This window comes from Salvia splendens, chromosome 9 (genome assembly GCF_004379255.2).
Source record: "Salvia splendens isolate huo1 chromosome 9, SspV2, whole genome shotgun sequence".
Lineage (NCBI taxonomy): Eukaryota > Viridiplantae > Streptophyta > Magnoliopsida > Lamiales > Lamiaceae > Salvia > Salvia splendens.
The window spans coordinates 7,387,883-7,410,458 of NC_056040.1; the positions used below are offsets into that span (position 1 = coordinate 7,387,883).

At 42.8% G+C, this 22,576-nt stretch overlaps 2 protein-coding genes and 1 non-coding gene across 7 annotated transcripts; 1 reads left to right on the forward strand and 2 right to left on the reverse strand.

Annotated features, from left to right (window-relative positions):
- Positions 1 to 1,409: 1,409 nt before the first annotated feature.
- Positions 1,410 to 22,467, reverse strand: LOC121748095 (probable LRR receptor-like serine/threonine-protein kinase At5g63710). 5 transcript variants are annotated; one of them, XM_042142305.1, is made up of 15 exons: positions 22,241 to 22,467; positions 21,873 to 22,053; positions 21,599 to 21,731; positions 21,446 to 21,517; positions 21,192 to 21,335; positions 21,023 to 21,094; positions 20,876 to 20,941; positions 20,678 to 20,748; positions 20,459 to 20,599; positions 20,043 to 20,384; positions 19,505 to 19,899; positions 2,469 to 3,325; positions 2,314 to 2,401; positions 1,787 to 2,233; positions 1,410 to 1,706 (listed from the first exon to the last, which is right to left on the reverse strand). In XM_042142305.1, exons 2-14 carry the CDS (start codon positions 21,982 to 21,984, stop codon positions 1,982 to 1,984), a joined length of 2,745 nt encoding a protein of 914 aa, XP_041998239.1. In that variant the 5' UTR covers positions 21,985 to 22,053; positions 22,241 to 22,467; the 3' UTR covers positions 1,410 to 1,706; positions 1,787 to 1,981. The 5 variants fall into 5 exon arrangements, with proteins under 5 accessions (XP_041998239.1, XP_041998241.1, XP_041998240.1 ...); XM_042142307.1 differs by lacking the exons at positions 1,410 to 1,706; positions 1,787 to 2,233; positions 2,314 to 2,401 and adding an exon at positions 3,778 to 3,889 and having other exon boundaries at positions 3,167 to 3,325; positions 22,241 to 22,463; XM_042142306.1 differs by lacking the exons at positions 1,410 to 1,706; positions 1,787 to 2,233; positions 2,314 to 2,401 and adding an exon at positions 3,778 to 3,892 and having other exon boundaries at positions 3,167 to 3,325; positions 22,241 to 22,463.
- Positions 4,089 to 5,279, forward strand: LOC121748096 (probable gamma-secretase subunit PEN-2). Its single transcript, XM_042142311.1, has 2 exons — positions 4,089 to 4,564; positions 5,002 to 5,279. Exons 1-2 carry the CDS (start codon positions 4,270 to 4,272, stop codon positions 5,160 to 5,162), a joined length of 456 nt encoding a protein of 151 aa, XP_041998245.1. The 5' UTR covers positions 4,089 to 4,269; the 3' UTR covers positions 5,163 to 5,279.
- Positions 11,259 to 11,365, reverse strand: LOC121749927. The gene has a single exon (XR_006039731.1). It is a non-coding gene; the product is annotated as a small nucleolar RNA R71 (small nucleolar RNA).
- Positions 22,468 to 22,576: the final 109 nt, after the last annotated feature.

Genomic DNA, 22,576 nt, shown 5'->3' on the forward strand with positions numbered 1-22,576 from the left:
TTCAACAATTAATTTTAATTTCAAATTAATTGCAGTACATTTAGGGCTCATTTGATAACTAAGTAATGCCTAGAAATAGATATGTATCTCCATATTTCCACCTGTTTGATAACCTATTTAGCCCACCACACCAGCCCTTGTTTATTGATATGGCCTATCTAGGCCCGCTGAAATAGGCTAGAAATGTGTGGGTTTGTATCTTACAATTTTTGTGGGATAGCAATCCCGACTTTATTGTGTACCTAGAAATAGAAAACTATACCTTTCATACCCTTTGTCATTCCTTCTTCCAATAAGCGTCAACCTTCTTTCATCCCCAACTCTTCTCCAAGGAAATCATACCAGCAACTACCAAAGTTTCTTTAGCTGGTGCGGTCGATCAAGTCAAGGAGCTCGAGAGGCAGTTCAAAGAAGCTCTACAATGAGACAACTGACTTTAATCTGTGGGCGTGGGTATGCATTACTCAGCAATGTGAGAGTCGGTTTGGGATTATAAACATTCAGAAGGACAAATATGTAAATATATATTATTATCTTGATATGAAAATTTCCTATCAAATATGGGTGGCTGATATAGAATTATTTAGCTAGTTTAACAAACACATGGAACCAGAGTCATTTTGTTCCATAACTAGGACATAAATCTACATCGGGCCCTATCTTGATAATAACCCATACTACTTAACAAACGAGCCCTTAGTTGTTAACTATTCATTTGAAGAAAGTACTGTTCTGAAATATATTAGGAGCATTAGAATAGATAAAACAAAAATTTTATGTATAGGGTTTTTTCTATTTTTGTTCTAAAATAGAACTTAGATTCCTCGTTTGCTCTAGCGTTTTTTTTTTTGTTCCGGATTTGTGAGAGACGCATGACCCTCATGCGTCTCTTTTTAATGAGACGCATGACGATTATGCGTCTTTCATAGAGACGCATGAGGGTCATGCGTCTCTATTTTTTTTTTCGTTTTTTTTAACGACGCATGAGGGTCATGCGTCTTACGTATAGACGCATCTCCCTCATGCGTCTATTATTTTTTTAAAATATAATAGACGACGCATGAGCCTCATGCGTCTCTATTTCGAATTGCACAGTTGGTCGTGTTATGTAGGATCTTCACCGACTAAATTGTTGACATCTGCAGTGCAGGTATTTTTCCTTCTCAATTATTGATTATATATATGTAATTTTACCTTTGTATGCATGGAGTAAGAAGATAACTTTCTTTGTTTTTATTTTGTTTAGGAGCTTGAGACAAAGAGGACTTAGCAGGAGAAGAAATGTGTTATGATGAATTGTAGTTTGTTCTATATGTCACTAGCACTTTAGTTAATTTGTTTTGTCTAGTTTCTATGAAACGTTGTTTCTGTGTATCTGCCAATTAAATCTAAACTTGTGTTTCGGACTATTGGAAAATGGAAATTATTTGTCTCAACTCCACTGAATAATTAAAGTATGTAAATATGAAAATACTCCGAAAACGCCCGATCGGGCGAAATTAGAAAATAGAATCGCCCGTGCGGGCGAACTCTCTGTATTCTGCCAGCCTGAAATTAGAAAATAGAATCGCCCGTGCGGGGTACTCCATGACATCACCGTTGTTCGTATCTTCGAGGGTAGTCCTAACAATTTCTCGAATCTGGCGCACTCGGGGGTCCATTTCGTCTTCCGTAGTTAAATGGAAAACCCGCTGAAAAGCCTCAACCTAGACAAAAAATGATACCAATATCAATAAGAAACAATCTATATCACATGAAAGCATATAGTTTAATATAACAAACTTACAAATAGTCGCATCGAAGCAGCCGACTCATTCATCCCAGCAGTGGCCCGTGCCACAGGCCGAGTCATGTACGTCACGGTAATTCTGTTATACCACGCCATATAACCCGGGCTCATGGGAATATCCAAGGACATCGGTGCGGCGTATTCGGCAGCTTGGAACCTTTCGTACCTCATGTCCCACTCCCCAATATAGAACTAATGCGTGTTTTCCCAGTTGTTGCCCTTTTTACCACGCCGATCATTTTTGCCTAAATGATCGGCGTTCCTTAGCATCCTGTCTACATTCTGCGGTATATCCTGATACTGATTGAACTGTCGTCGCACTCGTCCAGGCTCATGGGCCTCGACATAGGCCCAACATACCAAGTAGGTCTCGCCCAGAGAGCATCCAGTCACATCATTGCAGTAGTCAGGCAGTATGCAATGTGCGTATGGCGTCCAGATAAACTACAAAACAGCAATGCAAATGCCACTGACTAATTCCGTAATAAGTTCTTAAATGAAGTCTAAACCGAAATAATACTTACCTGGCCAGGTCTAATCAGAGATATTTGGTCACGATAATGCTCAACCGAGTGTCTAGGAGCATTTCCTATCTGCGTTGTTCCTTTCCACCTGTACATAAAATTGATGTAAGCAAATAACCCAATATAAATTAATAAATAAATATTTAGATATATACCTGGCGCCACATGGTGTATATGGCTCGTGCACAACTGGTCCAATGAACGCAGGCCTCAATGTGGGCATTCTTTCCCACGCCCATAGCTGCAGAAGCATCATAGGCCCGCCCAACTCTTTTCTCTTATCCATGGAAGCCTCGCACAGATAATGATAAAGGTAGGCCAATGCCGCACTTCCCCAACTAATATTCTTCACCTCTTCTGGATCCCCAAGCCCATTCAACCACATAAATGGCACCTTACACCCCGTGGTGTCCGGTAGAATGAGACCTCCTAATAAAATTAGGGCATGGATACGTGCCCTTTGGATGTATACGTACATAGGTAGGTCATCACCCAGAGGCATCCTTGTCTGGTTGATCAGTGCGGTCATCAGCAAACCGTTTTGCTTTGTCTCTGTGGAAGTATCTGGTATCCATCCCAACAGATCGCGGCACTTGCTGGTCCAGTCTGGAAAGTTGTCATGATAGTCACGCCCTGTGAAAACACGACCATCCGCCCTCAAGCCCCAAATGACTTGCACATCTTCCAAGGTGATCGTCGCCTCACCGATCGGTAGATGGAAAGTGTGCGTCTCCGGTCTCCAACGCTCAATCAACGCCGTGATCAGCTCGTTGTCCACCTTCATGGGCTTCCCACAATCGATCACGCCTTTGAAACCAAAGACGTCAAGCCAATATCTAACATTCTCGTGAATTTCGACGTCCCAAGTCTTGCTTTCTGTCCTTCGGACTTTAAATACTTGGGTTGTGCCCTCTTTCATGAGTTTATGTGAAATGTGATGTTTCTGCAAATTTAGCAAGGACGGGTCTTCGGGTCCATATAATAATTGTCCACTAGAACTTGAAGTCTCCATCTAATCTAAGTACATATTCACGAAACAACAATTACAAACTAACATTTACAACACAAATTACATATCCATTCAAATTCATCTTCAAAATAACAACACATCATAAACCAAATGATTGATTCACTCCAATTCAACACCATTCATGCTTTATAAGGCCTAATTTACATATAGCTACTAAATTAGAAGGTTAAATTAAAATATGCAATTCAACCTATACTTTATTCTTCAATAACAACCAAAATCACAACACCAAGCATCTCTAATATATGAATAACTATACAATAGAATGAATTTAGCCACTAAAATCCATTACAATTAACTAAACACCAAAAAATCGGACAAAATTGAGCAATTTGTTATAAACCCTAATTTACAAACATTAGGGGAAATCTAAACAAACTATGCAAATTAACAACAAATAAGGAAGAAATGTTGAAGGATTGAATGAAACTTACCGGAAAACGAGAGGAAATCGTCGGATTCGCCAAGAAATCGCCAAGGAATCGCCGGAAGTCGCCTATCAGAATTCTCTCTCGCGTGTATTCTGCCTGTCTGCCTCTCGCGGAACTGCTTTAATTCGAAATAGAGACGCATGAGGCTCATGCGTCTCTCCCTAAGACGCATGACGCTCATGCGTCGTCTATTATATTTTAAAAAAACAATAGACGCATGAGGGAGATGCGTCTATACGTAAGACGCATGACCCTCATGCGTCGTTAAAAAAAACGAAAAAAAATAGAGACGCATGGCCCTCATGCGTCTCTATGAAAGACGCATAATCGTCATGCGTCTCATTAAAAAGAGACGCATGAGTGTCATGCGTCTCTCCCAAATCAGGAAAAAAAAACGCTAGAACAAACGAGGAAGCTAAGTTCTATTTTAGAACAAAAATAGAAAAAACCCAAAAAAATGAAGACCGATAGTTTGTTTACCAAAACATTCCTGCCATGGACGACGAATCAAGGGCACCCTTGTTCAATCTCCACCCAGTCGCCGGCGCCGGGAACCTTCTTCCTACCACCGACGAGGCTTCATCTTCTACAGGTAGATCGGTGCGGATCGAATGGCCCACGATCGACGGTCATCTCGGCCTCTCTCATGAAGAATCGCTAACCTACGCCCGCAGATTCTTCAAATTGGGGTTTTTTTGCCTGCCTTTCCTATGGGCGGTTAGTTGCTTCTACTTCTGGCCTGTCCTCCGCCACCCCCATTCTCATCAATCTCACCCGCGCCTCCGCCGTTGTAAGTGTGCCCTAAATATCTCTCTATTTTATAGGTTTATTTATTTTTCAGTAGTTTAAATATTGAATTCGAACGAATTCACTGGTTGGTAGGTCTGTATTGTTGCATCTAAGGAATGTAGTACAAGCTTGATAACATTGAACTAAGATTGCAATCATACCTAGATGAAGTGATTACAAATTTCGAATTAGACATGTTTGCCTATTCTCACAGCTACCTTGGGTCTTGGTGATTCTTACAAATTGAAAGATAACACCAAGATGCAGACAGAAAATCATGTACATATACCCACTTTTATGAACACAGTTCTTTCCTTTTGTAAAATGTTAATAGGGATAAAAGCTCATTCTTCAAGATTTGACCCTTTGTGTCTTTTGATGTTGTCTTGTTTTAGCACCACAAAATGCTAGTTACTGAGCTGTAGTTGCTTTCTACAGATCTTGTTGGATCAGCAATTGGTTTCCTCCTTTTCACAACAATTCTTTCTTCATGGGCTCTTACCTTTGTCATTGGAGGGGAGCGTCTGTTTGGCCATGTTTGGGGGGAGTTGGTAATGTACAATGTGGCAGAAAAATATGGCTTAGCTGGATGGATCTAGATGTAATTACATGTTTTTTGTTTATCTACATAAACAAAACGGATTTATGTTTCTGGGAGGATTTGAGATTCTAAATGCAATTGCTACATTTTGATTCATAAGCAACTTGCCTTATTATTTGTTGCTTTCTGTAAGCTGCTTGTCTATAAAGATCTCTACATTTTCATAAGGTTGCTGTTCTCCTGAGTCAGTGACCGTGTTGAATCTTGAAAGTGACTGACAAACTTGGTTTTCCCCTTTCTTTTTGCTTTTTTTTTTATAAATGTGATTAAAACTACAATTAAATGGAAAAAATAATGATTTTCTTTCTGTGAAGTGAGATACCCTGTGTTAGGCAATGACAGTTGAACCAGGACATGTTTTCTCAAGGTAACAAGGGCTGTAGAGAAGTTTAAATTATCAGTGTTAGCTGTCGAGATGGTCATCAATCAAGATGTTCATTTGAAGAGTGGTTTCGTCTTTAGTACTACCATTATACTGAAGCAAAACTAACGCATTCAGTTTATGACTTTATGTTGCCTAAACTTGATGGAGTCCTTGAATTTAAAGGTTAGGAATCTTAAACTCTTCTCTGCTAACAGGTACCTAAACTTTCAAGACTTTTACAGTTAAATCTCACTAGATATTGAGCATTTCTGAAGTTAGAAACTACGTATTGAAGAACCATTGATATTCCCTTGAAATACAAATCTAGAGTAGCGCGAAGGAATAGATTAAGCCAGTTATGTATGTTGTACATACGGAGTTTTATACTGTTGATGATATCCTTCAGCGACGACCTATAATGGCGATCGGTCGATGTTCTCCATTCAACCATTGCACGTAACAGGGTTTCATGTTGCGCGACGCAGGCGAGTGAGGGGAGCTCTGGATCGTTTTGGGTAGGAGCTGCCGATTGGGCATCGGCGAACCCGCTGGCGCTTCCACTTGCCATCCGCGCCGCAGACTTTTGCCCAACGGGCGACGGCGGCGGGCCGATGATGAAGGTGTCGGGAACTCTGCCTCGGCGGGGGGAGTTCGTGGGAACCAGCACTGCTACTGTACTCCCCGGAGGCGCTGATCTTCGTCCGCTTCGGTCAGCCAGATTCAACCAGTGTTGTTAGGGTCGCGGGGCGCACCGGGTCGATGAGGTGAAAATTCGGGTCGCGGGTCGACGAGTCGACGGGGTCGAGAGACCCACAAAGCTAGGTTAATTTTTTTGCCTTTTAATATTAAATAAAATAAATATATTGCTCTAATGTTTATAATACATCAAATAATATAAATGTAGACGCAATTCATGTGAATAGAGATAAAATGGAAAATAGAAATGATCAAAATATCAAAACAATTCATAAGTCATAACACAATAAATAATTGAAACCATTGTCTGAAAATATAAAAACAAAGGAATATATGAAGGGTGGCAGCAAAAGATCTTTGAATTGTTTATTTGTTTAGGAGTGAAGAGGCCGAATTCTAAAGTGTAGAAGTAGGTTTGAAAAGTTTGATGTGGGGCATGCATATATATAGAGAATTGTGATTGAGAGAGACAGAAAACATGTGAGAGATTTGAGAAAATCAGAGATAACATATGTTTAGGGCGACCCAGGCGACTCACTCGACCCAGGCGACCCAGGCGACCCAGCGGCGACCCTGTATCTCGATCAACCCACCCATGTTGGGGCGGTGATGGTCTCGACCCAGGCGACCCGGGCGACCCGAGCGACCCGAACGACATTTTGACAACACTGGATTCAACACCCGCAGTAAACTTGGTTGAAGTCTGCACCACAAGATACACCTCCCAATATTTGAATTCTCCGAAGCCCGCCGCAACGTCTTTGAACTGATGGTGAGACAGAAGCTTCACATCCTCGGCAGACATGCCGCTCGTTGCCGAGCGGTGGTTGTTTGTGTAAATGCTGGCGAATTGGCTGAGCTGCCTCTTCAGCCGATCCTACTGTTTCCGGCATTGCTCTCCGTTGTGAGGCTTCCCCCCTGGCGGTTTGAATTGGAGGTAGCTTTGACTAATGCGCCACCACATCCTGTCGATATGCTGGTTAGCCCCGATATATGGATCATCTGCTATACTGATCAACGCCTTTACAAGCGCGATGCACTCCTCTGTGCTCCAGACGGTCCTCTTTTTCCCGCTGGATCCCTCCCCCACCTCAGCGGCCACCGCCGCAGGCGAGGTAGTGCCCCGTCCCCTGCCCCTCCCTCTCCTTGTCCTCCTCCTCCTCCATGTCGCCGTTGGTGAGTCTGTGGGAGAATCCCGGATCGGAGATATCATCAACTCCTCAATGCCCCTCCCTCTCCTTGTCCTCCCCCTCCTCCATGTCGCCGTTGGTGAGTCTGTGGGAGAATCCCGGATCGGAGATAGCATCAACTCCTCAAACGAGAACGTCTCGATGCCAGTGAACTGAGTCTCGAGAGGAGTACTCGGGGGGTTGTCCGTCGACAGTAAATCCATATAGGGGCGATAGACATTGTCCACCGGTGATTGGGGGACCCCCTGCCTACTCCCCCCGCAGCGACAGGCGAGCCCTGCATCATCCTCGGCATCATCATCCCGGTCATCTGGGGCGGCATCATCCCCGGCATTGGGGTTATTTCGGCACTCACCCCGGGCATTTGGGGCAGCATCCCATACCAAGGCGGGTACATGTTGTAGTACCCGGGCATCATCCCCGCCGTCATTTGGGGTTGGGGCATCATCCCCGCCATTCCGGACATCGTGGCGGACATTGGGGTACTTCTGCCAACGAGAAAGATCAGTCCCTGTGACTCGCTCATGGCGGGGGAATCACTATTGTGGTGCTCCATTTATCTTGGAAAGAAAAGGATTTAGAGAGAGATATACTCGTTAATACAAGTGGTGCGAATGAAATGAAGTTCAACGAGCCGTATTTATAGAATTAAAAAAAACAATAAAATAATCGGGACGTCCGCGCGGATGTTCGTGGAGTCAACACAATGGCGGACGTCCTGGGAACGCTGCGAAACTCCGGTGTCTGCAGCGGACGTTCGTATCCGCGTCACCGCTGCACAATGGCGGACGTCCCGCGCGGAACTCCGGCACGCTAGCCGGACGTCTGCCGGGACGGGCACCATTGTGGATGCTCTAATAGATAGTGCTTTGTGTCTCAAAAATAACTTCTGGCACCCAAGGATGACACATCACCTCAGAGTGTGCTGGCATATCTAAAAATATAATGTTTCAAAAATATAATGTTTGTCCCAAAAATAATTTCCAATGTAGTATTCCTCTTAAGGGTATTTGAGCCTAATTTCAATTGTAATTGTGTACTTTCTCAATCCGAAAGCAAAATCACTAGGTGCATATACATTACATATATCATATGTTTGTGAATTGTGCATTACAAAATACCTTACACCAAACATCAAACACCAAATCAAAATTTTCTTTTACTTAGCATGTATTCTATATACGATAGTGTCTTTATATAGAGGAGTTATCTACCCTAGCAAACGAGGATAACTACCTGGGCTGTGACAATTGTATGGCTTGTTGGTCATGAGCAGAATCTTCAGCCCACATGAAGTTGTGAGGCATGAGTGAGTTTTGTTGGATCCTAAGCTGTTCATGTTGCTCCCATTCCGCCCATCTCTCCGCCAACCCAATCCCCTGCAGCATCCTCACCACCTCCGCCATCTTCGGCCGATCTTCCGGCATACTCTGCGTGCACAGCATCGCTACTTGCACGATCCTCTCCGCTTCCACCCTGTTGTAGCTCCTCAGCTTCTCATCAACTATCCCCTCCACCCCTTTCTCTCTCACCACCTTCTTTATCTGAAAACCTGATGCGAAGCTTATTTCCTATTCTTTACCCCGGATTTCATGTTAATTATAACTCACCAAGTCGTGCTTTGAGTGTAGTTTCGGGTGTTAGAAGCTGGAAGTTCGTCGGAAATGCATAGCTGAGATTCCAGAGAGTTCGCCCGGTCGGGCGTTTTGATGTTGCTAAACGCCCGATCGGGCGTTTCCATTTTGTGCATGCGGAGTCCAGAAAGTTCGCCCGGTCGGGCGTCTCCCGCGAAGCCATGCAGAAGCATATCGCCCGGTCGGGCGATTGGTCTTTCTAAGTTCGCCCGGTCGGGCGTTACGCATGAGGATTCCAGAAAGTTCGCCCGGTCGGGCGGTTATTGACGACACAAAATGCCCGGTCGGGCGTTTCCCCACGATACCTCCAGAAGCCTTTCGCCCGGTCGGGCGATTATCCCTTCTAATTTCGCCCGGTCGGGCGTTTGGTGGTTCAACTGCATTTCAGCAGTTTTCTCGGCAGTTTTGCTGGGGGAAATAAAAATAGAAAGGAATTTACAGAGAAGGAGGGACAGAACGGAGAAGAAGGAAGAAGAGAAGAGAAGGAGGAAAATCTACCCGACACTCCGACGATCCGACTCCGCCATCCAATTCTACTCCGAAAGAGCATGCCTTCTACGGTTTTAATCATTGAATTTATCATGTATCAAGGCTAGGCTCATTTGTTGCTCCAAGTTGTGAATTAGACTCGTTAGAATGCTTCTACACTTTTGAACTCATGTTTGATATCATTGATTGTGTTTAATGCGTAATTCTATTACTTTAGAGGCATCTTTTGTGATAGATATCTAATCCTTGTTTATTGTCTCTTTAACATAGACATGGATGGATTAATCAATTGTTTGCTATCAAATTAGAACTGTTCAGGGGATAAATTGATAGTGGATTAGGTAAGTGATTATAGTAGACGACGTTCGTTCCCGCGCATCTGCAGGAATTAAATGTCGTTGAAAGTTGGTTCATGGAACAAGTGTTCAGCTGACTGTGAACTATACGTCGTAGACATGTTCAGTGCACGCGATTAGGTTGATAAGTTAATCCCAAATTTGTGTGTGATAAATGTGTAGAATGATTCGAGTCTAAGGAGCAACTTGGAGTGACCTGTTTTTCTCGTGTTTAAAATCCTTGCGTAGTTAGTTTGTTAACTTAGTGTCATTAATCATCAAAACCAAAAATCGAACCTTTTTATGCTTTGTTTAGCGTTGAGTTTTAATAATCATTCCCTTCCCTGTGGATCGACACCTAAAATACTACACACGAAGCTGTATTCTTGCAGTTAGTGATAATATTTGGGTAATTAAATTGAACTTGCGTGCGAAATTGATTTGTTTTACAAACCAGTATTATCCACACCAAGTTTTGGCGCCGTTGCCGGGGAAGGCAATCGATTATTTAGCTTATAGTTTTTGTTTGTTTTTATTTTGTTTGATTTTACTTTTTGAGTTTTATAGGTACATTGTTCGTGTTCTACGGTGTGATAGCCATCTACCACGTCCGGACTTGAAGACGAAGGAGTGTATTATTTTAGGTAATATTTAGCTAACTCTTAGTTTAGTTTTAGGTAGTTTTGTTCGCACTCTAGCACACACTTTTTATAGTACTTACCCCGAAGTTGTCGAGAGGTCTCGCTTTCGGTAATAGGAATTATATTGTGCTTGTGCTTGGTGTATTTTCTGTTGTGTAGGTAAAAATAAAAAAAATAAAAATAAAAAAAGTGAATGCACACGCGATCACAGGGTACACCACCGTTTGGGTTGCTCTGTTATCAAAGAAGAAGAGTTAGAGGATCGCCTACTGAAATCTTCCCGGACTATCCGAGTCCAATCAGAGGCAACTTGTTCAGCGAGCCGAGTACAGAAAGAGATTCAGAATCAGAAAGTGAGATGGCAGATAACAATGAGATACCACCACCTGTTGTGAGGTTTGGCGATACACTGAGATCGGGAATTGAGTACCCCGGAGAGTTTGCTTATGCGAACAACAACATCAACATTCCACCTCACTATATTAGTTTGGTGAATGGGGGGAATCTTTTCCATGGACGGGATGATGAGGACCCGGTGAGCCACCTCAATGCCTTCTACGAGTTGACGAACTCTCACAGACCCCCGAATGTGGAACACAATCTAATCAAGAGGGTCTTATTCCCATTCTCTCTGAGGGAGAAAGCAAGAGCTTGGTATGACTCTATCCCGGGCTACAACATAGCAACGTTCCAAGAGTTGAAGACGTTGTTCCTCTTGGAATACAATTCTCCTATGAAGATTGAGAAGTTGAGAGAGGAGATCACCTCTTTCCGACAAAAGTATGACGAGTCCTTCGCGGAAGCATGGAAGAGATTCACGGAATTGATAAGGAAATGCCCAAGTCACGGACTAGCTCCGGGGCATGACCTTTTGAAATTCTACAAGGGACTCAACAGTGAAGGCACGGGATTGGTGACTGCAGGTTCGAATGGGAACCTAGATGATCTAACTCACGATGAGGTGAGGGCTTTGTTTCAAAGGCTGGCCAACAATCAACGGAATTGGCACAATCCAAGGCGAGGGGCTGATAGAGCGGGAGATACATTTGGTGCTACCAAGGATGCGGAAAGAGTGACCGCAATTGAGGCTCAACTGGCGGACATTAGCACTCAAATGTCGTCGATGACAAAGGCAGTTAAATCTCTTCAACTGACTCCTCAACCCCAAGCTGTGACGGTGATGAGATGTGGGTTGTGCCAAGGCGGGCATCATACTGATCAGTGCCCAAGTCTTCAAGGACCACCTGTGGAAGATGTGAACTATATTGGCAACAATCGCCAAGGGTTCAATCAAGGCAACCAATTCAACAATCAGCAAAATTGGAGACCTCAACAAACGGGATGGAATCAGGCTGGTCCTAGCAACAACTCGGGAAATCAATGGAGGAACAACACTCAACCGCCGGGTTATGAGAAGAAGCCAACCGTCGAGGATCAGTTGGGGCAGATTCTCTCTTTCATGACTAAGAGTCAAAAGGAGAACGAAATTTTCAAGGAAAGGACGGTGGAAAAGTTTGGGCAGATGGATGCGACAATGAGGAATCTTGAGACGCAGATAGGGCAGCTTGCCACGGCATCACACACGAGGATTCCTAACACCATCCCGAGCAATACCGTACCTAATCCGAGAGGCAATGAACAGTGTAAGGCAGTGGTCTTGAGAAGTGGTCGTGAGTTGGATTCGACACCATCAATGGACGGCCAAGGTACTTCCGGCATCTCACACGCAGGGGCGGATGAGATGTTAGGCTTGCATTCCTCGCACGCAGGGGCGGACGAGGCATGTAAGGGAAGTCCCGCGTTGGTGCAGGGTGCCCAACATGGTCAAGAACAGGCTGCATCCGGCAGCAAGGAAAATGGTGTAGAAGCCGAGTTAAGTGAGAAGTTTTTGGCAGAAAAGAAGGGAAAGCAGAAAGTAGAGATGGGATCAAATGGACAGCTGATGACAAGTCCGGCATTAGACCCGAAAAGCAAGTTCAACTTCCCTGATCACATTCCTCCTCCACCATATCCACCGAAGAGGAAGAAGAGAGCTCCAAAGGAGAAAAGCTTCGAGTGGATGATGAACGTGATTCGAAAAGTGAATGTGGATGTATCGTTGGTGGACCTCTTCACTAATTTCCCCAAGTTCTCCAAGTTCTTTAAGGACATGATGGCAAACAAGGAGAAACTTCAAGACGAGGGAATAGTGGCATTGAGCATGAATTGCTCACAATTGATTTCGGGAATGATGCCCATGAAGAAGAGGGATCCGGGAAGTTGTGTGATTCCTTGTGAGATAGGCAACACAATTTTCACCAAATGTCTATTGGATCAAGGATCGGGGATCTCACTGATGGCATTGAAAACAGCACGTGCCATTGGACTGGAGAACAGAATGGAGCCCATCGACATTGCCCTACAACTGGCTGATCATTCCATTGTGAAGCCCACTGGAATAGTAGAGGATGTCTTGGTCAAGGTAGACAAGTTCGTCATCCCCGTTGATTTCATAGTATTGGATATGCCCGAGGACAAAGAGGTGCCAATTCTGTTTGGCAGACCGTTTCTTGCCACAGGGGACGTGTTGCTAGGAGCAAAGGACAACTCGGTCACGTTTAGAATTAATGGTGAGCAAGTGACCATTAATGTGGAGAAAGCGATGAAGCATCCTAGTGATGCAAAAGCGTGCTTTAGAGTTGATGTCCTCGACAAGTGTATCTTTGACAAGATGCGTTGCTCGGCAAGTATAGAAGGAAGCGTTTATGATAAGGGGAGCTTGGAAAGAGACTTTGGTTCGATAATTAAAGTTGATTTTGATTTTGATGAAAGTGAGGATGCTCAAATTGATCAACCAAGTCTAGAGAATGAATGTGTGGTGGATACTTTCGTGGCGGATGTGCAGCCCTCAATTGAAGTACCACCAAAGCTAGAATTGAAGCCACTCCCGACAAATCTGAAATACGCATTCCTTGGTGAGGATGAATCTTTACCGGTTGTGATATCGGCGATGTTGAATGATGAAGAGGAGTTGAAGTTGATAGAGCTACTGAAGTCACACAAGAAAGCTCTAGGTTGGTCCATTGCCGACATCAAAGGAATTAGCCCCGCAATATGCATGCATAAAATCTTGATGGAAGATGGAGCTAAGCCGGTAAGAGAGAGACAAAGGAGGTTGAACCCACTTATGCAGGAAGTGGTTGAAAAAGAAGTGAAGAAATTGCTGAAATATGGGATGATCTATCCCATTTCCGATAGTGAGTGGGTTAGCCCGGTACAATGTGTACCAAAGAAAGGGGGAATAACCGTGACCGTCAATGAGAAGAATGAGGTTTTGGCAACTCGATTGGTGAACTCATGGAGAGTTTGCATGGATTATAGAAAGTTGAATACGGCGACGAGAAAAGATCACTTCCCGTTGCCATTTCTGGATCAGTTGCTCGATAGGATTGCGGGTTATTCCCATTATTGCTTTCTAGATGGATATTCGGGGTACAATCAGATTGCAATTGCCCCGGAAGATCAAGAAAAGACGACATTCACATGTCCTATTGGAACTTATGCCTTCCGTCGGATGCCTTTTGGTTTGTGTAATGCACCGGCTACATTCCAACGTTGCATGATGGCAATTTTTTCTGATATGAATGAAGACATCATGGAGATCTTCATGGATGATTTCTCCGTCTTTGGATCCTCATTTGACTTTTGCTTAGAAAACTTGAGACGGGTCCTACAAAGATGTGAAGAATCAAATCTCGTGCTCAATTGGGAAAAGTGTCAGTTCATGGTCAAGGAAGGCATAGTGTTGGGACACAAGGTGTCAGAGTTGGGGTTGGAGATGGATAAGGCGAAGATTGATGTGATCTCAAAGTTACCTCCCCCAACGAATGTGAAGGGCATCCGTAGTTTCCTTGGACATGCGGGATTCTACCGACGTTTTATAAAGGATTTTTCAAAGATTGCAAAGCCACTTTGCAACTTGCTTGAAAAGGATGCCAAGTTCGTCTTTGATGGGAAATGCCTTGAGGCATTTGAATTGCTGAAGAAAAAGCTAGTCGAAGCTCCTATTATTATCACACCCGACTGGTCAAAGCCGTTTGAGCTGATGTGTGATGCTTCGGACTATGCTGTGGGGGCCGTTCTAGGCCAAAGGAGAGACAAGGTTCTACACGCTGTCTACTATGCTAGCAAAGTACTCAACGAAGCTCAACTGAATTACACCACGACAGAGAAGGAAATGCTAGCAGTAGTGTATGCTTTTGAGAAGTTTCGTGCTTACTTACTTGGCACGAAGGTGGTAGTGTTTACGGATCATTCGGCTATCAAGTACTTGATGAACAAGAAAGATGCAAAGCCTCGGTTGGTGAGGTGGATCCTTTTACTACAAGAGTTTGATGTGGAAATCAAAGACAAAAAGGGGACCGAGAATTTGGTAGCCGATCATCTGTCTAGATTAGAGGGATTGGAAGAGACGGAAGATGAAAGAAAGAAAAGGATAAATGAGAAATTTCCCGACGAGCAAGTGTTGCAAGTGGAGGCTCGGGAAACATATGTGCCGTGGTTTGCCAATTTGGCAAACTACCTTGTCACGGGCATTATACCAGAAGGGTTGTCATCTAACCAAAAGAAGAAGTTTTTGAGTGACACTCGCACATATGTTTGGGAAGATCCGTTTCTCTTCCGGATTTGTAGTGATGGAGTGATTCGAAGGTGCGTTGGAGAGCATGAGCACCTTCAGATTTTGTCTGCATGCCATGATTCGTTGTATGGCGGCCACTTTGGAGCACGACGAACTGCTTTTAAAGTGCTTCAGTCCGGATTCTTTTGGCCATCGATCTTCAAGGATGCAAAAGCCTATGTAGAACGATGTGACAGTTGCCAAAGAGCCGGCAATATCTCGTGGAGAAATGAAATGCCGATGAATAATATTCACGAGGTAGAACTTTTCGATGTTTGGGGAATAGACTTCATGGGACCGTTTCCCAAGTCTAATGGGCAGCAATACATTCTCGTTGCTGTCGACTACGTATCTAAGTGGGTAGAGGCAGTGGCCTCGGCAACCAATGATGCCAAAGTGGTGTTGAAATTTATCAAGAATCACATCTTTAACCGCTTTGGGACACCACGAGCCATTATCAGTGATGGAGGAACTCATTTTTGCAACAAATTGTTTGAAAACCTCCTAGGAAAGTATGGTGTCCAACACAAGGTTGCTACCCCTTATCATCCCCAAACAAGTGGTCAAGTTGAAGTCTCCAATCGTGAGATAAAGCGGGTGCTTGAGAAAGTTGTAAGGCCGTCTCGGAAGGATTGGGCTCAAAAGCTAGATGATGCTCTGTGGGCCTATCGAACGGCGTATAAGACCCCGATTGGAACTTCACCATACAAATTGGTATTTGGGAAGGCTTGCCATTTGCCGGTAGAGCTTGAGCATAAAGCTTTTTGGGCTTTGCAAAAGCTTAATTTGGATTATGATGCTGCAGCCGAGAAGAGGATGTGCGATATGAATGAGATGGATGAGTTTAGGCTTCATGCATATGAGAGCGTTGATCTCTACAAAGAGCGTGCTAAGAGGGTACATGATGCAGCCATTAAGCCTCGTCAATTCCATGAGGGACAACTGGTCCTTTTGTACAACTCTCGGCTTAGACTGTTTCCGGGCAAGCTCAAGTCAAGATGGTGGGGTCCCTATGTGGTGCACAAGGTATACCCCTATGGTGCTGTGGATGTTCGGGATCAGAAGAATGGTAGCATTTGGAAGGTGAATGGCCAACGCTTGAAGGCCTATGTTGGAGTTGAAAGTGGCACGGAGACAGAAGAGGTGGTCACACTAGAGAATCCGAAAGTGTAGACCAAAGATGAAGAAGGTCGAGCCAACGACTATAAACAAAGGCGCTGATTGGGAGGCAACCCAAGTTTTTATCTTTCTTTTATCTTTTGGTTTCATATGTTGGAGGTTTTGTTTGCTCAATTCTTTCCTCCAACATTTATTTTGAATTGAGTGTTCTTTTTGTAGTTTTTGTTTTTTTTGTAGGAGCAATTGGGAGTTAGGATTGGAGCTTAGGAGGAAGCACACCTGCAAAGGATTTTTACACCCACCCTCCCACCCGAATGCACTATGGACGTCATGCCAAGTTTGGGGGAGTTTCCTTTCCCTTTACTTTATTTGTCTTCTTTGCATGCATTGAGGACAATGATGCATTCAAGTTTGGGGGGGGTTATGATTGATTTGTGATGTATGTTTTTTGGGTGTTTTGCGTGATAAAGATGTTTTGAATCTATGTAGTTGACGGGTGCATGCTTTATCTTCGGCTTTCTGGTTAGGAAATCTTACTTGATTTTACTTCATCTTTGAAGCTTAGGATGAATGGAATGGGTGCATGAATCTATTTGAAAAAGCATGTTGTGATTACATCCGATTTCTTAAGTTGAGGAGAGTATGAAAATCGCATGACTTGTGGAAATTATTTTGGATTGATTTGTTTTATCGAGTGAAGTGCTTGCGTTCGTTTGTGTTAACGATATGGGAGGACAAGGCACTAGGATGAACTCCATGGCCAAATGATCACATGCCTAGTCCTACACATGATCCCCTAGAAGCCACTTTGAGCTTAATTTCCTATTATTTGTGTAAACACTTAGCCAAACACTTAGCCACTGAAATAAGCCTAATTTTAGCCTCATCGAAAGACCTTGCTACTGTTTGGGTGCTAAATACTAGTTTGAGCTTGGTGGTTGAATGTTGAGTGTTGGGTGGTGTATTGCAAAAGTGTAGACATTTCTAGACTTGATAGAAGGTGAAAAGAATGAAGTTCTAAGAGAAAAAAAAAAAACAAGAAAAAGAAAAAGACGACCTCCAAATTCACAAAAGTCGAGGTCTTTACAAAAAAAAAAAAAAAAAAAAAAAAAAAAAAAAGTTGATGAAATAAAGATAGAGCTTCTATGTTTGTTTGTGTAATCTCGTCTGGAATAGATCTCAAGTTTGGGGGAGTGTGGGTTTGGTTGTAATTTTGTGTTGTTCGATCTTTGGAAGGATGTTGTAGGAGGGAAGATTTTGGCACTCAAATGTGTAGCCTTTGAGCTCACTATCCATACTTATCCTACCTCGTCCCTAGCCCCATTACAACCTTGAAATAAGACCTTGGACCTTATCGTTGATGCTTGTGGATGTTGTGTAAAGAACTTGGTAGAGTTAAAGAGGTTCGATTTGAAATCTGTGAGTCTATGTGGTTAGTATTGCTTAATGAGTCAATGATGATGGTTTGAGTTGTTTGATCGCATGCTTGGACTTATTTTGAAGTGCACCTTAACTTGACGTTCTAGGGGGATGAGTGATTGTTCTTGAGAGTGGGAAATCTCGATTGGAAATGTTGGGGGTTTAGATTTTGTCACTCACGTCCCTACATGATTCTTTGTGATGAAAATTTCTCTGCGGGGTAGACTTGCGTTGAGTTTTTGTGCTAAAAAATGTACCTTGCTCGGGGCGAGCAAGAGCTTAAGTTTGGGGGTATTTGATGCGAAGCTTATTTCCTATTCTTTACCCCGGATTTCATGTTAATTATAACTCACCAAGTCGTGCTTTGAGTGTAGTTTCGGGTGTTAGAAGCTGGAAGTTCGTCGGAAATGCATAGCTGAGATTCCAGAGAGTTCGCCCGGTCGGGCGTTTTGATGTTGCTAAACGCCCGATCGGGCGTTTCCATTTTGTGCATGCGGAGTCCAGAAAGTTCGCCCGGTCGGGCGTTCTGATTTCAACTAAACGCCCGGTCGGGCGTCTCCCGCGAAGCCATGCAGAAGCATATCGCCCGGTCGGGCGATTGGTCTTTCTAAGTTCGCCCGGTCGGGCGTTACGCATGAGGATTCCAGAAAGTTCGCCCGGTCGGGCGGTTATTGACGACACAAAATGCCCGGTCGGGCGTTTCCCCACGATACCTCCAGAAGCCTTTCGCCCGGTCGGGCGATTATCCCTTCTAATTTCGCCCGGTCGGGCGTTTGGTGGTTCAACTGCATTTCAGCAGTTTTCTCGGCTGTTTTGCTGGGGGAAATAAAAATAGAAAGGAATTTACAGAGAAGGAGGGACAGAACGGAGAAGAAGGAAGAAGAGAAGAGAAGGAGGAAAATCTACCCGACACTCCGACGATCCGACTCCGCCATCCAATTCTACTCCGAAAGAGCATGCCTTCTACGGTTTTAATCATTGAATTTATCATGTATCAAGGCTAGGCTCATTTGTTGCTCCAAGTTGTGAATTAGACTCGTTAGAATGCTTCTACACTTTTGAACTCATGTTTGATATCATTGATTGTGTTTAATGCGTAATTCTATTACTTTAGAGGCATCTTTTGTGATAGATATCTAATCCTTGTTTATTGTCTCTTTAACATAGACATGGATGGATTAATCAATTGTTTGCTATCAAATTAGAACTGTTCAGGGGATAAATTGATAGTGGATTAGGTAAGTGATTATAGTAGACGACGTTCGTTCCCGCGCATCTGCAGGAATTAAATGTCGTTGAAAGTTGGTTCATGGAACAAGTGTTCAGCTGACTGTGAACTATACGTCGTAGACATGTTCAGTGCACGCGATTAGGTTGATAAGTTAATCCCAAATTTGTGTGTGATAAATGTGTAGAATGATTCGAGTCTAAGGAGCAACTTGGAGTGACCTGTTTTTCTCGTGTTTAAAATCCTTGCGTAGTTAGTTTGTTAACTTAGTGTCATTAATCATCAAAACCAAAAATCGAACCTTTTTATGCTTTGTTTAGCGTTGAGTTTTAATAATCATTCCCTTCCCTGTGGATCGACACCTAAAATACTACACACGAAGCTGTATTCTTGCAGTTAGTGATAATATTTGGGTAATTAAATTGAACTTGCGTGCGAAATTGATTTGTTTTACAAACCAGTATTATCCACACCAAAACCACTCACCAAGCATATCAAACTGACGTGCAGTCGACGATTCTAACATGTTGTAGTAAAAAACAGAGAGAAAAGAAGGGAAAAAACTCACATGATCAAGAAGCAGAACATCCTCCTCCTCGTCCAGGCGAGACAGGTCGATAGCACGCTGCCCGGTGACGAGCTCAAGCAGAGTTATGCCGTACCCAAACACGTCGGTCTTCTCAGAAGATTTCCCGGTGGATAAATACTCGGGGGCGATATGCCCCATCGTGCCGCGTATTTGAGTGGTGACATGAGTCACTTTGGTGTCCATGAGCTTGGCTAGTCCAAAATCTCCGAGCACGGGCTCCAAATCTTCGTTCAGAAGTATGTTTGCGGCCTTCATGTCGCGGTGGATGATCTTTGGATTGCAGTGCTCATGCAGGTATTCTAGTCCGTGCGCGGTCCCAAACGCTATGCGCTTTCTAGCGCCCCAATCTAGCCCTTTCTCCCCTGCTTTCAACTCTGCCACATATCAACACTTGTTACCATATTTGTCAGAGTTCGTCGATGCACATGTGAACTCACATTAATATGATATTGTCTGTTTTAGGCTAAGCCCTCACGGTTTTGTTATTGTGACACTTACCAAAAGGCCTTATACTAACCTCTGAGGCGATAGGCAACGCTGAGGTTGTGCATGAACGGATAAACGAGGATTTTCTCAGTCTCGGTGGTGCAGAATCCGATGAGGCGAAGCAAATTCTTGTGAACAGCGATGCTGATGAGTTGAATCTCCCGTATAAACGCAGCCTCACCGCCGGGACTGCGGTAGTCCATCAACCGTTTCACGGCTACTCTTGTGTCATCCGTCAACACTCCTCTGTACACTTTTCCGTAGCCTCCTTGTCCAATTATGTTGCTCTCGCTAAAATTATCCGTCGCTAGCTGCATTTCGCGTACCGAGAATCTTTTGATCTGTCCCAACTGAATCTCACTCGAATCATGTCCTGACAAAATATGATTTGAGCTTATATATCATCATATTTGTATAAGATTGAGATGTAGGAGAAAGATGGTGCACCTTCTACGTCGACGAATACGTCTTTGAGCTTAGGCATGCGACGAGACCGGTATCCAACGATGGCCCCGAGCAGGAGGAGGAAGAATGCGCCAATGGTTGCTGCAGTCACAACAACCTGAACCTTTGATTTTCTCTTTGTAACTGCAACAATGTGAACAAATTTAGTTACTTCTCAACATTCATTTTTTGTATTTCAGGAAATTAAGAAAAATAAACAACCTGGTATAGAGGAGGTTGAGACACAAGGTTGTTTGAGGTTACTACCACATGTGAGGTCAGTAGCTGTAAAGCTGATCATATGCACAATATTTCAAAATTGATATTTTTTTCTTATGTTTTTTTATGTATAATAACAAAATTGATAGGAGTATTTTGAATTAACACTTTTAATTATGTAAATCTTTTGAGTTGACTTACTTAAAGGTTGGTAAGGAAAACAGTTGCTGAGGAACATTTCCAGTCAAATCATTGGAAGAAACATCTCTGTAAGCATAAAAACTTCACTAATGTAAATAACCAACAAATAACAAAGATAATTAATGAGAGAAAGATTGATAGTCTCACATTTCCAATAAGCCAGTTATGTTTGTTAGAGATTCTGGTAAAGATCCACTCAACTGGTTTCCTCTGACAACCCTGGTTGATATTGCAAGATTGTAAAATTTTGCATGCCCAAAAATCATTATAGAAATTATATAGGAAAATTATTGATCAGATTGTATATAGAACTTACAGATGTTTGAGGTCGGAAAACTGACCCCACGACGATGGAATGGAGCCGTTGAATTTATTGTCGGCTAAATTCAAGATCTGGAGATGTGAAAGGCTGCTTAGTGATTCAGGTAATGTGCCAGACAGATTGTTGTACTGCAAATCCCTACACAAAGACAAGTTATTTTGAGTGAGTAAATTTATCAAAATATACTAATAGTGCATGCAGCTTAATTTAATTTCATTAAATTTGATCCCAAAGTCTATAGAACTTACAAGCCAACCAGAAATTGTAATTTTGCAATAGATGGTGAGAGAATCCCTGTGAATCCATTAGAAGGCAAGCTTCTGCAAAGTTGAGAGGCATCAAAATTGTAAAATTTGTCATTTAATAATGATAAAATTTAGGGATTAATTATGTATACTAACAGAGTTACTACACTTCCGTTTCTGCAGGTGACATGAGACCAACTGAAACAAGGGCTCACAAAATGTCTATCCCAATCTCGAATTCTATGGCTCGAATCGTTGAGAGCTTCTAGAATATCGATTAGTGCCTCACCTGAAAAATATTAGGTACGTATATATACTCATATTTTTCAGTTGAGAGCTTCTTAATTCATGGACTAAAACTTATAGAATACAAACATATTTTTTTTCAATAATAAAGTTACCCATAATTTGGACAAGCATCTATATATACCTTCTATGTCTGGCTGGTTTGTGGCACAGTAACATAGAGGGAGAAGCAAGAGCAGAACAAATTTGATGAACAGTTTCAAAGAGAGATGAGGGAAGCCTTCAGCCTCAGCCATCACCAATTCTTCTTCCTTTTAAGCTAGAATTTCTTCCAATAAATTGTACTACCACATTTATAGCTTAATCTGTGTGGATAATATCATGCAAGGAAAATTAGTCAAGTAAATTAAGTTTAAAAAGCATGCAGGTTTGTACAGGAAAATAATATCAGAAATGAAATCAACAATCATTTTTCATATCCATCACTCATTAAAATTGCTGAAATACTTAAAAACATAGCACATGTGACGTAGTATTAGAAAGAAAGCTCACCTCATTAGCAGATCTTATGCATTAGCAAATTACACTAGAAAAAGTCATATAAAAAAGCACAAGGAAATTATCCAATAGTGGTGACGTGACGTGACGTCTACATAGCATGCGTAGATTAAAAACAAAACTGCTTTGAGAAGGGGAAAAGAGGAAGAAAGAAAAGGATCGATGGGTTAAAATCAAAAAAAGGAAAATTGTGGGGGTTTAAATGAAATGAATTGTTGGAGCTGTGAATAAGAATCCAACTGATATAATGCTCAAAATAAATAGACTTCAATTCCAATTAGAGGATAAGATGCTTAGAAGCAATCAGTGAGCAAAAGGAGCTGCTTTTTT